Source organism: Anomaloglossus baeobatrachus, chromosome 6 (genome assembly GCF_048569485.1).
Source record: "Anomaloglossus baeobatrachus isolate aAnoBae1 chromosome 6, aAnoBae1.hap1, whole genome shotgun sequence".
Classification (NCBI taxonomy): Eukaryota; Metazoa; Chordata; class Amphibia; order Anura; family Aromobatidae; genus Anomaloglossus; species Anomaloglossus baeobatrachus.
Genome location: NC_134358.1, coordinates 173,839,940 through 173,859,893, shown reverse-complemented (window position 1 = coordinate 173,859,893; position 19,954 = coordinate 173,839,940). Strand labels below are relative to the sequence as shown.

General features: G+C 42.9%; 1 protein-coding gene across 25 annotated transcripts in view; it reads left to right on the top strand.

The window, feature by feature from the left end:
* Positions 1-19,954, top strand: part of EPB41L3 (erythrocyte membrane protein band 4.1 like 3) — a 311,036-nt gene that overhangs the window by 263,714 nt on the left and 27,368 nt on the right. For 24 of the 25 annotated variants that reach the window (XM_075314499.1, XM_075314519.1, XM_075314518.1 and 21 more), the window contains one exon: positions 13,086-13,184. The exons of the other annotated variant lie outside the window; for it this stretch is intronic. In XM_075314499.1, coding sequence (XP_075170614.1) covers positions 13,086-13,184 — 99 coding nt within the window. The remainder of the gene's footprint in view (positions 1-13,085; positions 13,185-19,954) is intronic. 25 annotated transcript variants of the gene reach the window in all.

Genomic DNA, 19,954 nt, shown 5'->3' with positions numbered 1-19,954 from the left:
ACACGAGGAGGGACAGCGCTGAGAAGGTAAGGAAAGAGTGTTTTATTTTATTATGGGCAGCAGCCTGGGGGCATATCTAACACAGGGGAGATGTGCCATCTATAGGGGCCATGGGCAGCTGTATGGGGGCCATATCTAACAGGGGAGATGTGCCATCTATAGGGGCCATGGGCAGCACACATGGGGGGCCATATCTAACACAGGGGAGATGTGTCATCTATAGTGGCCATGGGCAGCACACATGGGGGGCATATCTAACACAGGGGAGATGTGCCATCTATAGGGGCCATGGGCAGCACACATGGGGGGCATATCTAACACAGGAGAGATGTGCCATCTATAGGGGCCATGGGCAGCACACATGGGGGCCATATCAGACACAGGGGAGGTGTACCATCTATAGGGGCCATGGGCAGCACAGGGGGACGTGTCCCAGCACAAGGGGGCTAGATTCAATATAAGGGGGCCATATCCAGATTAAGGGGGGCTAATTTTAGGATGGGGGCTATGAGGGACATATACCCTATATGATTTGTTAGACGGACACTGGCATTATAAGATGGACCCCATTTAACATTAAAAAAAAAATTCTCTTTTCCTTCACCAAATTTGGGGGTGCGTCTTATAATCAGGTGCGACTTATAAAGCGAAAAATACGGTACTTAACAAAAAGGCTAAAAGGAGCTTTGGAATAAAAATGTACATTTTATGGTCTATCTCATATAGAAAAAAATCTTTCATGTCCAGAATTATAAGACGAGAAAACCTGATCATGGGCAACAATGCAAGTGCATATCACATTTTAACATGTGTACAGTTACCGTGTTTCCACGATAGTAAGACACCCCCGATAGTAAGACGTAGTGGGTGTTTTGGGGGGGTCGGCTAATGTAAGACGTACCCCGAAAGTAAGACGTAGTAAAAATGTATTTATTTTTTTTTTTTCTTCTTTACAGTACAGTTACAGTGGCCGAGCGCTCAGCTGAGAGCCCTGACATGCCGGCGGCCGAGCGCTCAGCTGAGCGCCCTGACTTGCCGGCGGCAAAGCACTCAGCTGAGCGCCCTAACATGCCGGCGGCCGAGCGCTCGGCTGAGAGCTGTCACATGTCGGCGGTCGGGCGCTCAGCTGAGCGCCCTGACATGCCGACGGCTTAGCGCTCAGCTGAGAGCTGACACATGCCGGCGGTCTGACGCTCAGCTGAACGCCCTGACATGCCGGTGGCTGAGCGCTCAGCTGCCGAGAAATGTTGAAATGTTGCAGTAATGTTGTCCGTGGTCCATCAGGACCATGAACAACATACAAAATCACGTAGCCTCAGTGCCCTCATGTGCAGCCGCTGGTGGTTAAGTTTCCTTAACTTGCGGTACACTTAGGGCGCAATCGCAGCAAGTCCCCATACGGTACATTGCATGGAGACTTGCTGCGATTGCTGTGGGATTTTTTCCAATATAAGACATACCCCGAAAGTAAGACATAGTGGCGCTTTTGGGGGTAAAAAGAATGTAAGACACTGTCTTACTTTCGGGGAAACACGGTATAAGACACAGTAGTCATACCAGAACACCCATAAGAATATGCTAGTAGTATATACGCCCAGTTCACATGTATACAGCAAGAATACTCTAACCTATAATATAGTGCAAGGTACTATTATGGAGGGGACGATTGGATATAAAATAATATGAAACCAATCGTCGCCCGAAGTCCGCTGGACATATGACAAGGCCACTACGGGACTGGAGAACGGATACAGCAACTACGGAAAACCCAAATAGGAACAAAGGGGATGTTTAAGGGCACACCCCAACTTGTAGCATGTCCCTGTTAGCTTCAGGAACAAGGGTATCGGTCATGTGTTTTTAGCGACGCGTCAGACCGAGAGCTAACCCAGTTAGCGTCACTGGGAAATTAAGGACTGGTACACACACATACACACAAGTCTGACACTGACACAGCAGACTACCGGTCACGTGAGTAGGGGGCACGTCAGACCATGTGGACCTGACCCTCACCTTGCCAAGACATAGCTGTACTGAGGTACGAATACCTGGTACCGGCGCCTAGCCCTAAAACACATACACACTGATAGGACAGGAGCTGACCCTATCTGTGCCGCGTTACCAGAGAATTGTGGCGTCCAGCACCGACGCCCTAGCTTTGCATACCACTGTCCTATACTCACATACACCTGCCACTGACTCTGCAGGATAAGATGTTGCTGGAACAACTGCATTCAAGCAGCACAGTCTGCTCAGTGAGCTGCCACCATAGACAATGTGACGTTCGCGCGCCAATGGGCAAAGCTACAAGCCTTTTATAGTCCCCTCCCTGCCTCAGGCAACATGGCTTGAGATAATGGCGCCGGTTGCGGCCATCCCGCTGCCGCCATGTCACCGCTAACGTCATGCCGACCAATCAGTAGCTGCCGCATCACCGAGAGCCAATCAGCGTCCGCTGCGTCAGCGATAACGTCATGCGCAATAGCGGTAATCCCGCACTTAGTGCCTGGAGAGGCTGCGGGAATGCATGCATGCGCTGTTGCACTAAATGAGCACTTAGGCTCAGGATGGTACAAGACTCTAGCCACCTGATGCATGTCAGCCCGACACCTTGAGCGACGAAGAGGTGGCGCTGCGGAGTGGACCGATCCCAATGTGGGAGTAAATGATGGGACTGGACCGGTTCGGGACTCAAATGGACCCCGAACCATAACAAGTACAGAGTTCCACAAACCATGCTCCACAAGCACATATCGCACATTCCTACTTACTTCTTCAGGGGGTGAAAGTTTTGGCGTCTTATAAACTTTGATAAAGATAAACAATACAGTATACATTTTTAGAAAAAAAAAACTCCTTTTGCCTGTTTTGTTCAGTTAAAAGTTTGGAGTTGCCTACTTCTTAATTTGATTATGCAACTAGCATATTTCATATTCCAGTGATATTTACTTGATTGAGACTTAAGCGGGCTTTACACGCTACGACATCGCTAATGCGGAGTCGTTGGGGTCACGGAATTCGTGACGCACATCCGGCCGCATTAGCGATGCCGTTGCGTGTGACATCGATTAGCGATTTTGCATCGTTGCAAAACAGTGAAAAATCGCTAATCGGCGACACGGGGGTCCATTCCCAATTATCGTTACTTCAGCAGTAACGAGGTTGTTCCTCGTTCCTGCGGCATCACACATCGCTGCGTGTGACGCCGCAGGAGCGAGGAACGTCTCCCTACCTGCCTCCCGGCCGCTATGCGGAAGGAAGGAGGTGGGCGGGATGTTACGTCCCGCTCATCTCCGCCCCTCCGCTGCGATTGGGCGGCGGTTCAGTGACGTCGCTGTGACGCCGCACGGACCGCCCCCTTAGAAAGGAGGCGGTTCGCCGGTCACAGCGACGTCGCCGGACAGGTAAGTATGTGTGACGGCTCTGGGCGATGTTGTGCGCCACGGGCAGCGATATGCCCGTGTCGCGCAACAGATGGGGGCGGGTACGCACACTAGCGATATCGGGACCGATATCGCAGTGTGTAAAGTAGCCTTTACTCCGCCTTGCACATTATAAAACTGTCAGCCGAACAATTGTTCATCCAGCAACAGTCTCAACCAGCTTTCCCATGCACGGAAGCTGTCATTCAGCCAAATACTATTATGTTCGCTATGAGATGTTTGGTTTCAGCTTACCTCCAGAAGAACAAAAGGAAATTTTGAAATCGGACAATCAATTGCATGGGACCCACATACGCCTTAAGGCCGCTTTACAAGCTGCTATCTCGCTAGCGAGATCGCTAGCTTGCGTACCCTCCCCCATCGTTTGTGCATCACAGGCAAATCGCTGCCCGTGGCGCACAATATCGCGCGGACCCGTCACACTACTTACCTGCCTAGCGACGTCACTGTGACCGGCGAACCGCCTCCCTTCTAAGGGGTCGGTTCGTTCGGCGTCACTAAGCGGCCGTCCAATAGAAGTGGAGGGGCGGTGATGAGCGGGACGAACATCCCGCCCACCTCCTTCCTTCCTCATTGCCGGTGGCCGCAGGTAAGGTGAGGTTCCTGTGGTGTCACACACAGCAATGTGTGCTGCCGCAGGAACGACGAACAACATCGTACCTGCAGCAGCAACAATAATTGGGAATAGGTGGCATGTCACCGATTAGCAATTTTTGAACTTTTTTGCGACGATTCAAAATCGCTCATAGGTGTCACACGCAACGACATCGCTAACGCGGCCGGATGTACGTCACAAATTCTGCTTTAGCGATGTCGTAGCGTGTAAAGCGGCCTTTAGACTGTGAGCAGAAACCAATAATGTCGGCGGGTGTGGCCGACATTAGTCTAAGGCCGGAGTCACATTTGCATGAGTCTCGCATCGCATCACCCGGCGCGGCTGCACACTTTCATGACACTCTCATGTCAGGAGAGTGTGTGGCCGTGCTTGGTGATGCGATGCATAACTCAAACGAATCTCTCGCAAGTGTAACAACGGCCTAATATGTATGGAAGGCTTAAGCTGCAAACAGATGTAATACCAGGCACAGCCACTACAAGATGTGCTAAGAAAGCTATGACTGGTAAACAATAAACAAGCTGATTAGTCAGGGTGGCAGACGTTTGATCCACATCGATCTAATATTGATGACCTTTATTTAAGCCTTATGGAAAGAAGACCAATAATTTCAATGGGAGAAGGATAATACTCCAGAACATGAGGATGGTGTTCCTAGTTAACATTGATCGCATAAAAGAAGTTGTGTCTTTGTTATACTTTTTTAATTTTGGCCATTGCAAAATTAAATGCGCAGGTGTAACAAAGTCATGGCTGAAAGTGTTGGCACCCTTGAATTTGTTCCGGAAAATGAAGTATTTCTCCCAGAAACTTATTGCAATTACACTTTTGTTATACACACATTTTCTTCCTTTTTGTACATTGGAATAACAAAGAAAAACTGAGGTAAAAAAGGCAAATTGCACATAATTTCACACAAAACTTGTAAAATTGGTTGGACAAAGTTGTTGCCACCCTCAACTTAATATTTGGTTGCACACCCTTTGCAATAAATAACTGCAATCAGTCACTTCCTCTAACTATCAACAAGCTTCTTACCCCTCTCAAATGGAATTTTGGACCACTCTTCTTAAATTTGTGTTGAGAGAAGGCACCCTTCAAATATGAGAGACCTGGAGCAGTTTGCCAAAGATCTCTCCTTATGTGTTCAATGGGATTTAGTTCTGGACTCATTGCTGGCTACTTCAGAACTTTCTAGTGGTTTGTTTCCATCCATTTCTGGGTGCTTCTTGAAGAATTTTTGGGGATATTGTCCTTCTGCAAGTCCCATGACTTAGGACGCAAAACCAGCTTTCTTTATGACACTGGGCATTATATTGTGACCCAAAGTGTCCAAATCCTTTGGTAATCTTCAGATTTCATGATGACTTTCACACAGTCAAGGCACCCAATGCCAGTGGTAGCAAAACAACCCCAAAACATTTTTGAACCTCCATCATATTAGACTGTAGGTACTGTGTTCTTTGATTTGTAGGCCATATTCCATTTTCAGTAAACAGTAGAATGATGTGCTTTACAAAAAAGCTCTATGTTGGTCTCATCAGTCCACAAGATGATTTCCCAGAAGGATTTTGGCTTACTTACATTTTGGCAAACTTTTTTTTTTTGCAAACTAGCTATTTATGTTTCAGCAGTAGAGTCCTCCTGGGTTTCCTGCCATAGCGTTTAATTTCATTCAAATGTCAAAGGATAGTTTTCTCTGATACTGATGCACCCTGAACCTGCAAGACAGCTTAAATTTCTTTGGAACTTGATTGGGGCTTCTTCTCCACCATCTGGACTATCCTGCATTGCATCCCTTTATCAATTTTTCTCTGCCATTCATATCTAGGGTGATTAGCTACAGTTGCATGATTTGTAAACATTTTGATTATGTTGCGCACCGTGGACACAGGAACATCAAGCTCTCGACTTGTAACCTTGAGATTGTTGATATTTTTCAACAATTTTGGTTCTCAAGTCCTCAGATTTCTCCTCTTTCTGTTTTCCATGCAAAGATTGAAATTCCCCCCTTTTATGTGGTTTCAGGTGTGATTTTAATATTGGCCATACCTGTTACTTGCCACAGGCGAGTCCCACAATTTTGGAAAGGTGTCAACAATTTTCTGTGGCCCATTTTTAGGGTTTTGTGTGAAATTATGTCCAATTTGCCTATATGCATTTTAATTTTTTTTTTAGTATCGTTTCAATACACACAAAGAAAATATACATGTGTATGACAAAACGTGTCATTGCAATCATTTTCTGGGAGAAATTCTTCACTTTCTGGAACAATTTAAAGGGTGCCAACAACTTCACCATGACTGTATATTACATAATAAAGCCTCAGTAAGAAATGTTTCATGAACAGTACTTTAAAATTAGGATATTACAGATATTACAATTTTTAACTATTATGCATTATCCAAAATACAGTTTCATGCTTTTTGTGTTGCATGTCCATTACTCCAATATCGTTAGACGCAACACATTATTGAACATAGATGGCAATGCCTAAATATTCTTACATATAATTTATATCACACATCTCTAGTATTGATCACTTGACTGCAAAACACCTGTGTCTCCTACAAGACAGTAGTATTAACTGATGTCAGCACAGATATTATTATTATTATTATTATTATTATTATTTATTTATAGAGCACCATTGATTCCATGGTGCTGTACATGAGAAGGGGGTTACATACAAAATACATATACAAGTTACAGTAGACAGACTAGTACAGAGGGAAGAGGGCCCTGCCCTTGCGGGCTTACATTCTATAGGATTATGGGGAGGAGACAGTAGGTGGGGTGTAGGTGGGGCGGCAGCTCCGCACGGTGGTGGGGCGGCAGCTCCGCACGGTGGTGGGGCGGCAGCTCCGCACGGTGGTGGGGCGGCAGCTCCGCACGGTGGTGGGGCAGTGAGGTCATTCAAGGTTATAGGCATTTCTGAACAGATGAGTCTTTAGGTTCCGTTTGAAGTTTGCAAGTGTAGTAGATAATCTGACGTGTTGAGGCAGCGAGTTCCAGGAGACTGGGGATGCTCGGGAGAAGTCTTGGAGACGGTTGCATGAGGAGCGAATGAGAGAGGAGGATAGAAGGAGATCTTGGGAGGACCGGAGATTACGTTTTGGAGTGTAGCGAGAGATTAGTTCAGAGATATATGGAGGAGACAATTTGTGGATGGCTTTGTAAGTCAATATTAGTAGTTTGAATTGGATACGATGGAAGATTGGGAGCCAGTGAAGGGACATGCAGAGAGGAGAAGCGGGGTGGTAGTGAGGCGAGAGGTGGATCAGTCGGGCAGCAGCATTAAGGATGGACTGGAGAGGGGCGAGCGTGTTAGCAGGGAGACCACAGAGGAGGATGTTGCAGTAGTCGAGGCGGGAGATTATGAGGGCATGCACTAGCATTTTTGTAGATTGAGAATTGATGAAGGGACGGATTCTGGAAATATGGAGATATGACAATCTGATTGGTCCTCCAGATATTGAAATGTTCTAGTCTTCTCTCTTTTATTCTGTATGTAAAGTAGGTTATAAGTTTAGTACATATTCAAGTAGATGGAGTTCTACAAATTTTGTATAGATATAGATGTAGACAAAATTGTTGATACCCTTCTGTTAAAGAAAAAACATCAATAATCACTGAAATAACTTTAAACTGATGAAAGTAATGTTCAATTTAAATGTATTTATGAAAATCTGACCTTGCTTTTGAATTGTGGTTCAAGAGAAAAAGAAAACTAATGAAAATAATCTAGTCAAAAATGATGGTAAACTAAACTTAATATTCTGTTGTACAATATTTTTGCGGCAATCAGTGCAAACAAATGATTTCTTCAACTCTCAATGAGACTTGTGCACCTGTCCACAAGTATTTTGGCCCACTCCTCGTTATCAAACTGCTCTAGTTTTCCCTTGTTTGAAGTGTTCAGACTGTATGTTTCAGCACCTTCTTCAGATGTTCGATAGGATTTAAATCCGGGCTCATAGAAAGAATTTCACAATAGTCAAATTCTCTGCTCTTGGCAATTCTTGGATGCTTTTAGCTGTGTTTTGGGTCACTATTCTGTTTAAGAACCCAAGACCTGTGACTTAGACCAAGCTTTCTTACACTTAAGGCCCAGTTACACTAAACAACTTACTAGCGATCCCAACAATGATACAACCTGATAGGGATCGCTGGTAAGTTGCTAGGAGGTCGTTGGTGAGATGTCACACTAAGCGACGCTCCAGCGATCCCACCAGCAACCTGACCTGGCAGGGATCGTTGGAGCGTCGCTACACGTGGAAGCATGCTGCGCTTGGTAACTAAGGTAAATATCGGGTAACCAACCCGATATTTACCTTGGTTGCCAGCGCACACCGCTTAGCGCTGGCTCGCTGCACACCTAGCCACAGTACACATCGGGTTAATTACCCGATGTGTACTCTGCTACGTGTGCAGGCAGCAGGGAGCCGGCTTCTGCGGACGCTGGTAACCACGGTAAACATCGGGTAACCAAGAAGCCCTTCCCTTGGTTACCCGATATTTACCTTCGTTACCAGCGTCCGCCGCTCTCACACGGTCAGTGCCGGACCGTGTTCCCTGCACTCCTAGCCACAGTACACATCGAGTTAATTACCCGATGTGTACTCCAGCTACGTGTGCAGGCAGCAGAAGCCGGCACTGACAGCTGAGAGCGGCGGATGCTGGTAACGAAGGTAAATATTGGGTAACCAAGGAAAGGGCTTCTTGGTTACCCGATATTTACATTGGTTACCAGCGTCCGCAGAAGCCGGCTCCCTGCTCACTGTACATTCAGTTGTTGCTCTCTCGCTGTCACACACAGCGATGTGTGCTTCACAGCGGGAGAGCAACAACTAAAAAATGGTCCAGGACATTCAGCAACAATCAACGCCCTCACAGCAGGGGCCAGGTTGTTGCTGGATGTCACACACAGCAACATCGCTAGCAAGTTGTGCCTCAGCAGCGATGTTGCTAGCGATGTTGCTTAGTGTGACGGTACCTTAAGCAGCACATTTCTCCCCAAAATTCCTTAATAGTCTTGAGATTTTATTGTATTCTGAACAGATTCAAAACACCATGTGCTTGATGCAGCAAAGCAGCCCCATAACATAACCGAGCCTCCTTCTTGTTTCACAGTAGGTTCAATGCTCTTTTCTTTGAATGCTTCATGTTTTGCATGTGTAAAAATAGAGCTGATGTGACTGGTCAAAAAGGCCCAGTTTTATCTTCTGTCCAAAGGACATTCTTCCAGAGACTTTGTGGCTTGACAATTTGCATTTTGACATATTCCCATCTCACGTTTTTATGATTTGCTTTCAACAGTGTTTCTTCCTTGATTGTCTTCCATGAAGTCCACTTTGGCCAAGACACTGACACATGGTGCGATCTGACACTGATGTACTGTGACCTTGAGTTCACCTCTAATCTCTGAAAGTTATTCTGGGCTCTTTAGTTACCATTTGTTATTTGTCTCTTTTCATTTATCATCAGTTTTTCTCTTGTGGCCACATCTAGGGAGGTTGGTTAACAGTCCCATAGACCTTAAACTTCTGAATAGTATCTGCAAATGTAAATGCAAATGTAGTAACATGAACATCAAGCTGTTTGGAGATGGTCTTATAGGCTTTACCTTTAGCATATTTGGCTATAATATTTTTTTCCATTCTCCTGAGACATCTCATTCCTTAGCTTTCTTTGGTCCATGTTCATTGTGGTACACCCCATGATACCAGATATCACAGTGACTATATTTCATCCTTTAAATAGTCAGACTGATTACAAGTTTGTAGCCAAATGTCACACCTTAGTTTAACATATCCATACAGTCAAATTATTTTCCATCTGTTCTAGGGATACCATTATTTTTTTCGGTTGAAAAACAATTCAAAAGCAATGTTTTATTTTCAGTACCTGATATTCAGTAAACATAAAATGAAAATGGCATATTTAGTTACAAGTTGTTTCAGTGACACCATTGTGGGTTCTCATAGATTGTAAGCTTGTGAGCAGGGCCCTCACTCCTCTTGGTATCTGTTGAATTGTGTTACTCCGTAATGTCTGATATTGTCTATATAAGTCTCCTTTGAGTTGTAAAATGCTGCGGACTATGTGGCACTATATAAATAAAAATTATGATGATTTTACTCACTCCTAACAAAAGGATACCAAAAATTTTAGTCATGTCTGTTTGCAAAGGTGCAGCTCTAGGTGCTGCAGAGATGGCAGTTGCCTCTACAATGTATGGCTCCAAACAGCATTCTATCCTATGTAGAATAGAATATACATAGAATATAGAACATATATGTACTATGCTAGAAGCACAATAGCTTTGCTGGATTATTATATTGTTTATATAATGTACTTGTGTCGGTGTGAGAACAGTTACAACCTTTTAGCCAGCTATAAGGCTAATATTATTAGTTTTAAATACATTTTTAGATTGACCTAACCTATATTGAATAGGGTATTGTTAATTATGCAGCCATGCCTACATGTTGCAGTAAGATGTATAAAGTTACATAATGAAAAATAATAGATATGTAAAGACAGCTCTCAATTTGTGATGATGCAAGCCATTGTGTGTACATTTTTCATTGCCATTTACTACAACAAATGAATTCACGTACTGAAGCTGCATTTATCATCTGACTTTTTACATGATGGTCATTAACTTATATCAAACTTAAAATTTATGTAAGGAAATGGTTATTAGCATTATAAACTTTAGATTTAGGTGTGTTAATTTTGCTTTACATTCTGCTTGTTCTATGAAAAGTAGCTAACATTACCTTGTTAGCACGTAGTGCAGATACTGTAGATGGGGACATGTTCCTTGCCAATAAGATACAGCAGAGCAGATGCGCTTTTATATTTATTTGATCTGATTATTTATTTCAATGCATATGCGAATGCCCCCTTTGAAAATATATATATATATATATATATATATATATATATATATATATATATATATAATCTAATGATGTCCAAAACTGCCATTTATTTTTTCTTATATCGTTAAAGTGGTTAGAGTTTTGCTTTTCTGATAAAGAGCTCCACATTTCTTATATAGACATAGAATTAAAATAAAACAATCCTTTCACTGTAGGGAGCATAGGAGCTTACTGCATACTGTCCCGCATCTATCAAAAATTAATTAACTTGCATCAAATGTTTCATTACTACTCCATATTTAAAAATAGTATCTCACGTTAATTATGATAACTTTTTGGCAAATAAATGCACTTCTCAATGTTAGAAATTAGCAAGTATCACACGATAATGGGGTTCTCTAGTGAAAACAAGGTATCCGTTATCCATAGAATAGGTCACAACCTATTGAACATTGGGGGTCAGACTAATGATACCCTCACCGATCTACAGAACTGGGAATTTTTTTCACTGGCACAGATATTCCCATTAAAATGGAGCAGCAGTGTACACGCTCAACTGCAGTTTTGGTGTAGGTGCTACTAAATGTGTAAGGGTGCATGCTCACAGTCAGTGTTTACAGCATTTTGGACGCAGTATGCTTTAGCTGCATCCAAATCGCTGTGAATTACAGTACAAGCACAGTGGATGGGATTTCTAGAAATCCCATGCCCTCTGTGCGTGTACAGTCCGCTGCGTAAACTGACCTGCGGCATGGCTTTCCAAGCCACAGCATGTCAATTTATTGCTGCGGAGACAAAAGTGTTCTCCGCAGGGAGAACGGAAGAGAGAGACCAAAACTACCCGAGCCCAGATCATGGGCACTAGCAGCTGCGGCCTCCTGCAGAGGAGACTCGCAGGTCCTGATCGTGGGCACATACCCTTAGACAATAATTTGGTACATGCCTTTACACCAAGAAAGTCCTCACCTCCCTCCAGTAGTGATTACAGGCCACCAGGTTGTTAAAGGGAACCTGTCAGGTGCAATATGCACCCAGAACCTCAAGCAGTTCTGGGTGCATATTGCTAATCCCTGCCTAACTATCCCAGCCTATAGTAGCATAGATAAAGGGATCTTCAGAAAAAGCATTTCTAAAGATCCCATATGATATGCTAATGAGGCCAGGGACTAGTCACAATGGCGTTCGTTCCCTTGGCTAGTTGACCCCCTTTGCATGTAAGCACACCCCTGTGGGCTAATGAATGGGCAGCGTCAGTGGATGGTCGTGCTAACCTCTCTGCTGCCATCGGCTCAGTGCGCACGATCCCAGACTTTCAGTCATGCGCACTACACGTGTTTGAAGCCAGGATGTGTACACTCTGCTTCATAGTGTTAATGACCGAAAATCCAGGATCATACGCACTGAGTCGAAATCCAGGAGTCGGACGCGATGGCAGCAGAGAGGTGAATGCAATAATCCTCTGACGCTGCACATTCATTAGCCCACAGGGGCGTGATTACATGCTAAGGGGGTTGATTAGCCAAGAGAACTAACGCCCTTGTGACTAGTCGCTAGCCTCATTAGCACATCATATAAGATCTTTAGAAATACTCTTCTAAAAATCTCTTTATCTATGCTATTATAGGCTGGGACATTTAGGCAGGGATTAGTAATATGCACCCAGTCAGTGTTCACAGCCTTTTGGATGCTCCTGGTTCTGGGTGCATATTGCACCTAACAGTTTCCATTTAATTTTTAAATCTATGTTTGATAAGGGGATTTTGAGCTCCATTTTGGGAAATAAAGCTCTGAACACTATAATAATGATAAAAAGTTTACTAATGTAGCTAGCTAATATTTTAGTAATATTCACAAATGCGTGTTCTTGGAGGACATCACCTATAGACATCAGTCTGGAAACTGCTAAAAACATGAACGTCTATTAAATCATAGTCTACAAAGCTGTGAACGAACACTGCCTACCTGTGATGTGATACAGGATCACGCATATGCATTTGTGAATATTTATGTATATTTTACATGGTGGATTCATTTATAATTAAGGTGTAGTGTCCTGTATATACCCCAAAGTACAGAGGTCCAAAACATATTTTATGTTGCTATTAAACCCAAGTCCTTGCATCACTTTGTTTTTAGATGGTATCCCGTCCTGATACAGATCCTGGTGTATTAATGAGCGCTCAGACAATTACTTCAGAAACTCTTGGCACTACAACTACTACACACATTACCAAAGTAAGTTCTCACTGTGTATTTGTTTGTCTACACCTGGTAAAGAATAAAGCACAACACAAATTATGTATGTCCAGTGGAAAAACCTTCCTTTTCAAATATAACTACTGAGGTTATTAATCAGAAAACCTAACTAAGCGAAACATGGACAATACATGACATTCTTGCTAATAAACATTTATAGAGCAAAGCAGAATAAAAGAACCCAACATAAAATTTGGCAGTAGTTGGAGTCCAGTTGATAGTATTGCTGAATATTCTAGATCATTTTATTCACTGCCTCCTGTCTCACTGTCACAATTGGTAAAATACGACTGCAATACCCATCACTTGTCCTGAAGCATTTGCTATATTCCTCAGCTCCTAAGATAATGTAGAATCATGATTCACTATCTTAGCTTCAATGGACCGAAACTGTGAACAATTTAATACTTCACTGATTAAGTTAATCACCCAGCTATGTGTATGTCATCCCACCATGATTCAGAACAAGTGCTCATATCAGATTGCATATAGCATGCTTCTATAGGTCACCATTCATGCTCTCCACATTGCAAACATGTATTGTCGAATCTAGTAATGACTTCAGTCTGTAAACTATGAGGTGTCAACTGTGACAAATGTTTTTATATTTATTCTGAATATTTTTTATATTTTCTGTAACACTGCAACTCTAGGTATAACATTTTTATTCCTCTATTGTATAGTTGTGCATTTCTTGGTCTCAGTTGTGCAGTATTGTCGACAAATACTGGGAAATGTTTCCAAAATACAAGCTTAAAGGGAACCTGTCACCAGATTTTTGCCTATTAAACTAAATGAATCACCTTCTGCAGCTCCTGAGCTGCATTCTATGTAGGTGCACCTTGGCCCTGACTCCCCTTCCAGACCCCAAAAATAACTTTATAAAACTTGGCCGTTAGGTATGCTAATTATCTGTGTTGGCCAGATGGGTGGGCTCATTTTTTGCTCCTTTCCCCCCTCCTGCCGCTGATCGCCGTCCTCCTTTCTTGATTGACTAGATGACACCTCCGTCATTATCCTTGTAGCATTTTCTAATCTCGCGCCTGTGCAGTTAGGTCGGCTCGCGCAGGCACAGCTCGCTGTGCCATATCGCGGGCAGAGCAGAAAACATAGAAAGCATAGCTGCCCTCGCTCGCGCCGGTGAGCTAAATGCGTAGGTGCGAGATTATGGTACGAATATGGCGCTGGTGAGGTCATGCACAGTGCCGTCCTCACCAGCACCATGCTCGTACTCGCCCATAATCTTGCGCCTGCGCATTTAGCTCAACGGCGCGAGCGAGGGCAGCTATGTTTTCTGCTCTGTCCGCGATATGGCAGAGAAAACTGCGCCTGCGCGAGCCGACCTAACTGCACAGGCACGAGATTTGAAAACGCGACGAGGATGATGACTTAGGCGTCATCCCGTCAATCAAGAAAGGAAGACGGCAATCAGCGGCAGGAGGGGGAAAAGGAGAAGAAAATGAGCCCGCCCATCTGACCAACACAGGAAATTAGCATACCTAATGGCCAAGTTTTATAGTTATTTTTGGGGTCTGGAAGGGGAGTCAGGGCAAAGGTGCACCTTCATGAATGCAGCCCAGGAGCTGCAGAAGGTGATCCTTTTAGTTTAATAGAGAAAAATCTGGTGACAGGTTCCCTTTAAAGTGGTAATCCATTTAGACAATACCCTCCCGTTTAAAATGGTATAGTATGTATTTGACCCCTGGGTTCCTGTAAGAGTGCAAGAATGGCTTACTTTCTTCCCCTCCACAAGACTGAAGCCATGAAAAGATGAGTAGAGCCGATGGTTACACAGTGGGTAGGTGAGTTACCTAAAATAAAATACCCCTTGAATTTTCATTAAAGGAGTAACAAAGAATACATCAGGTGCATATTTGAGTCTCCTTAATTCTTGAGAGCACCCCTCTTAATTTTTTTCAACAGTGACTGAAAGGTTATACAGTATTTAGTGGTGTCTTACTTGTATGCAAGGTTATCTGGCTGGTCTATGCAGATTTGGTCTATATTCCATATTTTAGTCCAAAACCAGCACTTTAAGGACAAAGAAGTATGAATATATTTTTGCCATTTATGTTTTTATTTCTAATGCAGCTGTGTAAATATTCTGTATAAATTTCCTAGCATTTTGTTGCTGGAGGGAATGTGCACCCCTTCACATACCTGATTGTCCTGTTGCTTTTAATAATGATCCGACAGCACACAAACTCCTATTAGGATGAGTTTTACTTGCCTTTTGACTGTGTACAGTGGCTACAAGTAGTATTCAACCCCCTGCAGATTTAGCAGGTTTACACATTCGGAATTAACTTGGCATTGTGACATTTGGACTGTAGATCAGCCTGGAAGTGTGAAATGCACTGCAGCAAAAAAGAATGTTATTTCTTTTTTTTCTTCTTTTTTTTTGTTTAAATTGAGAAAAGTTTATTCAGAGGGTCATTTATTATTCAACCCCTCAAACCACCAGAATTCTGTTTGGTTCCCCTAAAGTATTAAGAAGTATTTCAGGCACAAAGAACAATGAGCTTCACATGTTCGGATTAATTATCTCTTTTTCCAGCCTTTTCTGACTAAGACCCTCCCCAAACTTGTGAACAGCACTAATAATGGTCAACATGGGAAAGACAAAGGCGTATTCCAAGGCCATCAGAGACAAGATCGTGGAGGGTCACAAGGCTGGCAAGGGGTACAAAACCCTTTCCAAGGAGTTGGGCCTACCTGTCTCCACTGTTGGGAGCATCATCCGGAAGTGGAAGGCTTATGGAACTACTGTTAGCCTTCCACGGCCTGGACAGCCTTTGAAAGTTTCCTCCCGTGCCGAGGCCAGGCTTGTCAGAAGAGTCAAGGCTAACCCAAGGACAACAAGGAAGGAGCTCCGGGAAGATCTCATGGCAGTGGGGACATTGGTTTCAGTCAATACCATAGGTAACGTACTCCACCACAATGGTCTCCGTTCCAGACGAGCCCGTAAGGTAACTTTACTTTCAAAGCGTCATGTCAAGGCTCGTCTACCGTTTGCTCATGATCACTTGGAGGACTCTGAGACAGACTGGTTCAAGGTTCTCTGGTCTGATGAGACCAAGATCGAGATCTTTGGTGCCAACCACACACGTGACGTTTGGAGACTGGATGGCACTGCATACGACCCCAAGAATACCATCCCTACAGTCAAGCATGGTGGTGGCAGCATCATGCTGTGGGGCTGTTTCTCAGCCAAGGGGCCTGGCCATCTGGTCCGCATCCATGGGAAGATGAATAGCACGGCCTACCTGGAGATTTTGGCCAAGAACCTCCGCTCCTCCATGAAGGATCTTAAGATGGGTCATCCTTTCATCTTCCAACAAGACAACGACCCAAAGCACACAGCCAAGAAAACCAAGGCCTGGTTCAAGAGGGAAAAAATCAAGGTGTTGCAGTGGCCTAGTCAGTCTCCTGACCTTAACCCAATTAAAAACTTGTGGAAGGAGCTCAAGATTAAAGTCCACATGAGACACCCAAAGAACCTAGATAACTTGGAGAAGATCTGCATGGAGGAGTGGGCCAAGATAACTCCAGAGACCTGTGCCGGCCTGATCAGGTCTTATAAAAGACGATTATTAGCTGTAATTGCAAACAAGGGTTATTCCACAAAATATTAAACCTAGGGGTTGAATAATAATTGACCCACACTTTTATGTTGAAAATTTATTAAAATTTAACTGAGCAACATAACTTGTTGGTTTGTCAGATTTATGCATCTGTTAATAAATCCTGCTCTTGTTTGACGTTTGCAGGCTCTAACTTATTTGCATCTTATCAAACCTGCTAAATCTGCAGGGGGTTGAATACTACTTGTAGGCACTGTATTTTCATTGCTTCAAAAAGGCAGAATTTTGCAGTGTAAGTAATGTTGATTGGATTAATAGAAATCTCATGTCCACTGTGCGTGTTTTTTAGATTTGCATTAGATGTGGAAATTCTGCTGGCAAAAAATGCACACACTGTTTTATTGCTTTTACGCAGCGGAAACGCATCAAAAATGCATGTAATCCAGGATGTCAATACTAGGAAGTTTCAAAAACTAAATAGCTTTATTTAAGGATGACACACCAAACAGACAAACACGATAAAATTGAAGCATTAAAAAACGCAGGTAAACTAAGGTGCGGAAATGGTAGAGAAATTCTGCAGCATCAAAAACAGATACTGATTGTGGAAACATAGCCTTATGGTTTGTGCTCTCTCTCACCTCCCTCAGATTGCAGCAGAGGAAAAAGAGATAACCAGGATGCAGGTGTTACAGTATTGATAAGGACAAAAGTACACCCAGCAATCTTCTGGGGGAAAAACTATCATAGGCTATGTGCACACACTGCGGTTTTTTTACGCTGCGTTTTTGGCCGCTAAAAACGTACAAAAACGCACCCGCAGCAAAAAAAGCACGCGTTTTTACTGCGATTTGGTGCGTTGTTGGCTGCGTTTTGCTGTGTTTTCGATCTCTGCGTTTTTCCAATGCATTGCATGGGGGGAAAAACGCAGGAAAGACTTGACATGTCAGTTTTTGGTTTTTTTTTTTTAAAGCTCCAAAACGCAGCTTAAAAAAAAAGTTGTGTGCGGACAGCAAAAATGAAAACTCATAGACTTTGCTGGGGAAGCAATGTCATGCAGTTTTGAGGCCAAAAATGCACCCGAAAAACGCGCAAAAACGCACTGTGTGAACTTACCCTAAGTCTGTGTATTGGTGAACTGCACTGAGATCGAAGAGTATCTGTGAAAGTCCTGGCAGGAGTAATCACAATCTCCTCAAAATCCATGATCAGTACCTGTCAGCAAATGAGAGAAGACAGCCATCATAGGCTGCAGAAGGAGAAAAGCAATAGAAAAATAAAGCTGTGCAGTATATTGGAGTTAGTGAAGAGCACAATATCTTTATAGTAAGTTGGAGCAGGACAAATAGCATGGAAAAATTAACTACACCATATGATAAGTGCAAAAACAAGTCCTCATAGAACTTCATCAACAGAAAAATAAAAATGTCTCCAAAATTGGGGACGCAAACCAAACTTTTTTCAACATTAATCATATTGACATGGAAAATCCAGCCTTTGTACGACGGAAAAATAAAAAAAGTTAGCACTCTTGGAAGAAATTGGGGAAAAGGAGTTGACACCTATTCTTGGTTTTGGATTTAAAAAAATGGTGACCAAACCTGCACCGTGTAACAGTGGCCTTAATTTGGTTCCTTAGTTGTGTATATATTAGGGTAAGTCCCCACAATCAGGGTAATGTGGCTTTCTGGATGCAGCGTATTTTCGCTGCATCCGCTGCTTCTTCCCGCACAATAGACTCAAGCGTCTCTGCTTAAGAAATTGACATAGGTCAATTGACATAGGAATTGATATAGGTCAGTTTCTGAAGTGTTAAAAAAAAGCTTAGTGGGCACGATATTTCTTTTTGGACGCAGCGAAAATACGCCACTAATCCCGATTGTGGGCTCTTACCTTTAAGCGGCTCAGCGGAAAATGACCAGCTATATAAACGTCGACTAAATCAGAAGTTTTCTGGGTGTCTTGCTCTGAAGAATACAGACCAGGTAAACTTAGGATCTCAACATATATATATATATATATATATATATATATATATATATATATATATATATATATATATATATATATATATATATATATATATAAAATATATGAAAAATGTTGCCATTGCTACAAGATTTAGACAACATACACAGGTGCACTCATTATTTCCTTCTTGGCTCCTAATCAACATTCTGAATACTTCCTATAATTTCTGAATTCTCATCGTGCTTACCTTCTATTGCAGGTTATCTGAGGCCAGATCAAAAGTGATGAAGGCAGTTTAACAATTTATAATATAGGGACAGTGATTGAAATGTGAAATTGATGTTTTTTATCCCACTGAGAAAGTGTGATGGAACTAGGACTGTTTAATGAACAAAAAAAGCTTTTAATAAGATTAAAGGAGAACATTGTTTATACCTTGGTAGCCACAACACAGTGTACAGTATTTGACATAGTGCTAAATTACACCTACTGGAAATATGGTTGTATATGATGTATTATTATTTCCTAGTGAAGAAATAGAGACAAGCTTTCAAGTCTACCATTAGATGTTTTTATAGTGCTGCTGGCAGTCTGCTGCTTTACATAACATTGCATACAACTCTGTATACCTCTGTCTTCTTTAAAGATTGAAATGTAATTTTTGTATGCCACCAAAATCAGATTGTAGTTTCTGGTTGTTAAAGCGTTTGGCCACTATGTTGACATTGATGACCTATCTTAAGGATATTCCATCAAAGTCTGATCGGTCAGGTACGGCACATCCATTTCCCATTCAAATCAATAAGAGGTGGGATGTGCATTACCCGGCTGCCGCTCTCAAAAGATGTGGCAGCTCCGGAACTAAGCATTGCTGGCATCGACAACAGCTGATTGCTGAGGGGTAATTGGGGGAGGGTTTACATGGTGTTAGACCCCGGTCGATCAGACATTGATGACCTATATTAAGTATAGGCCATCAATGTTAAAGCAGTGGCCAACCTCTTTAACCACACTTCTATAGTTAGTGACTTGGAATAGGTGCCACATAGGTTGCCAGATCCTGCCACATTAAAGGACTGCAGTAGTAAAAATAGATATTTGCATTAGTATTAGTGTGATGACTCATAACGATCTAGGACAAATCGTAATACAAATAAATATATTCCCTGTTCGCCTATAATATTGCCCCCCTGC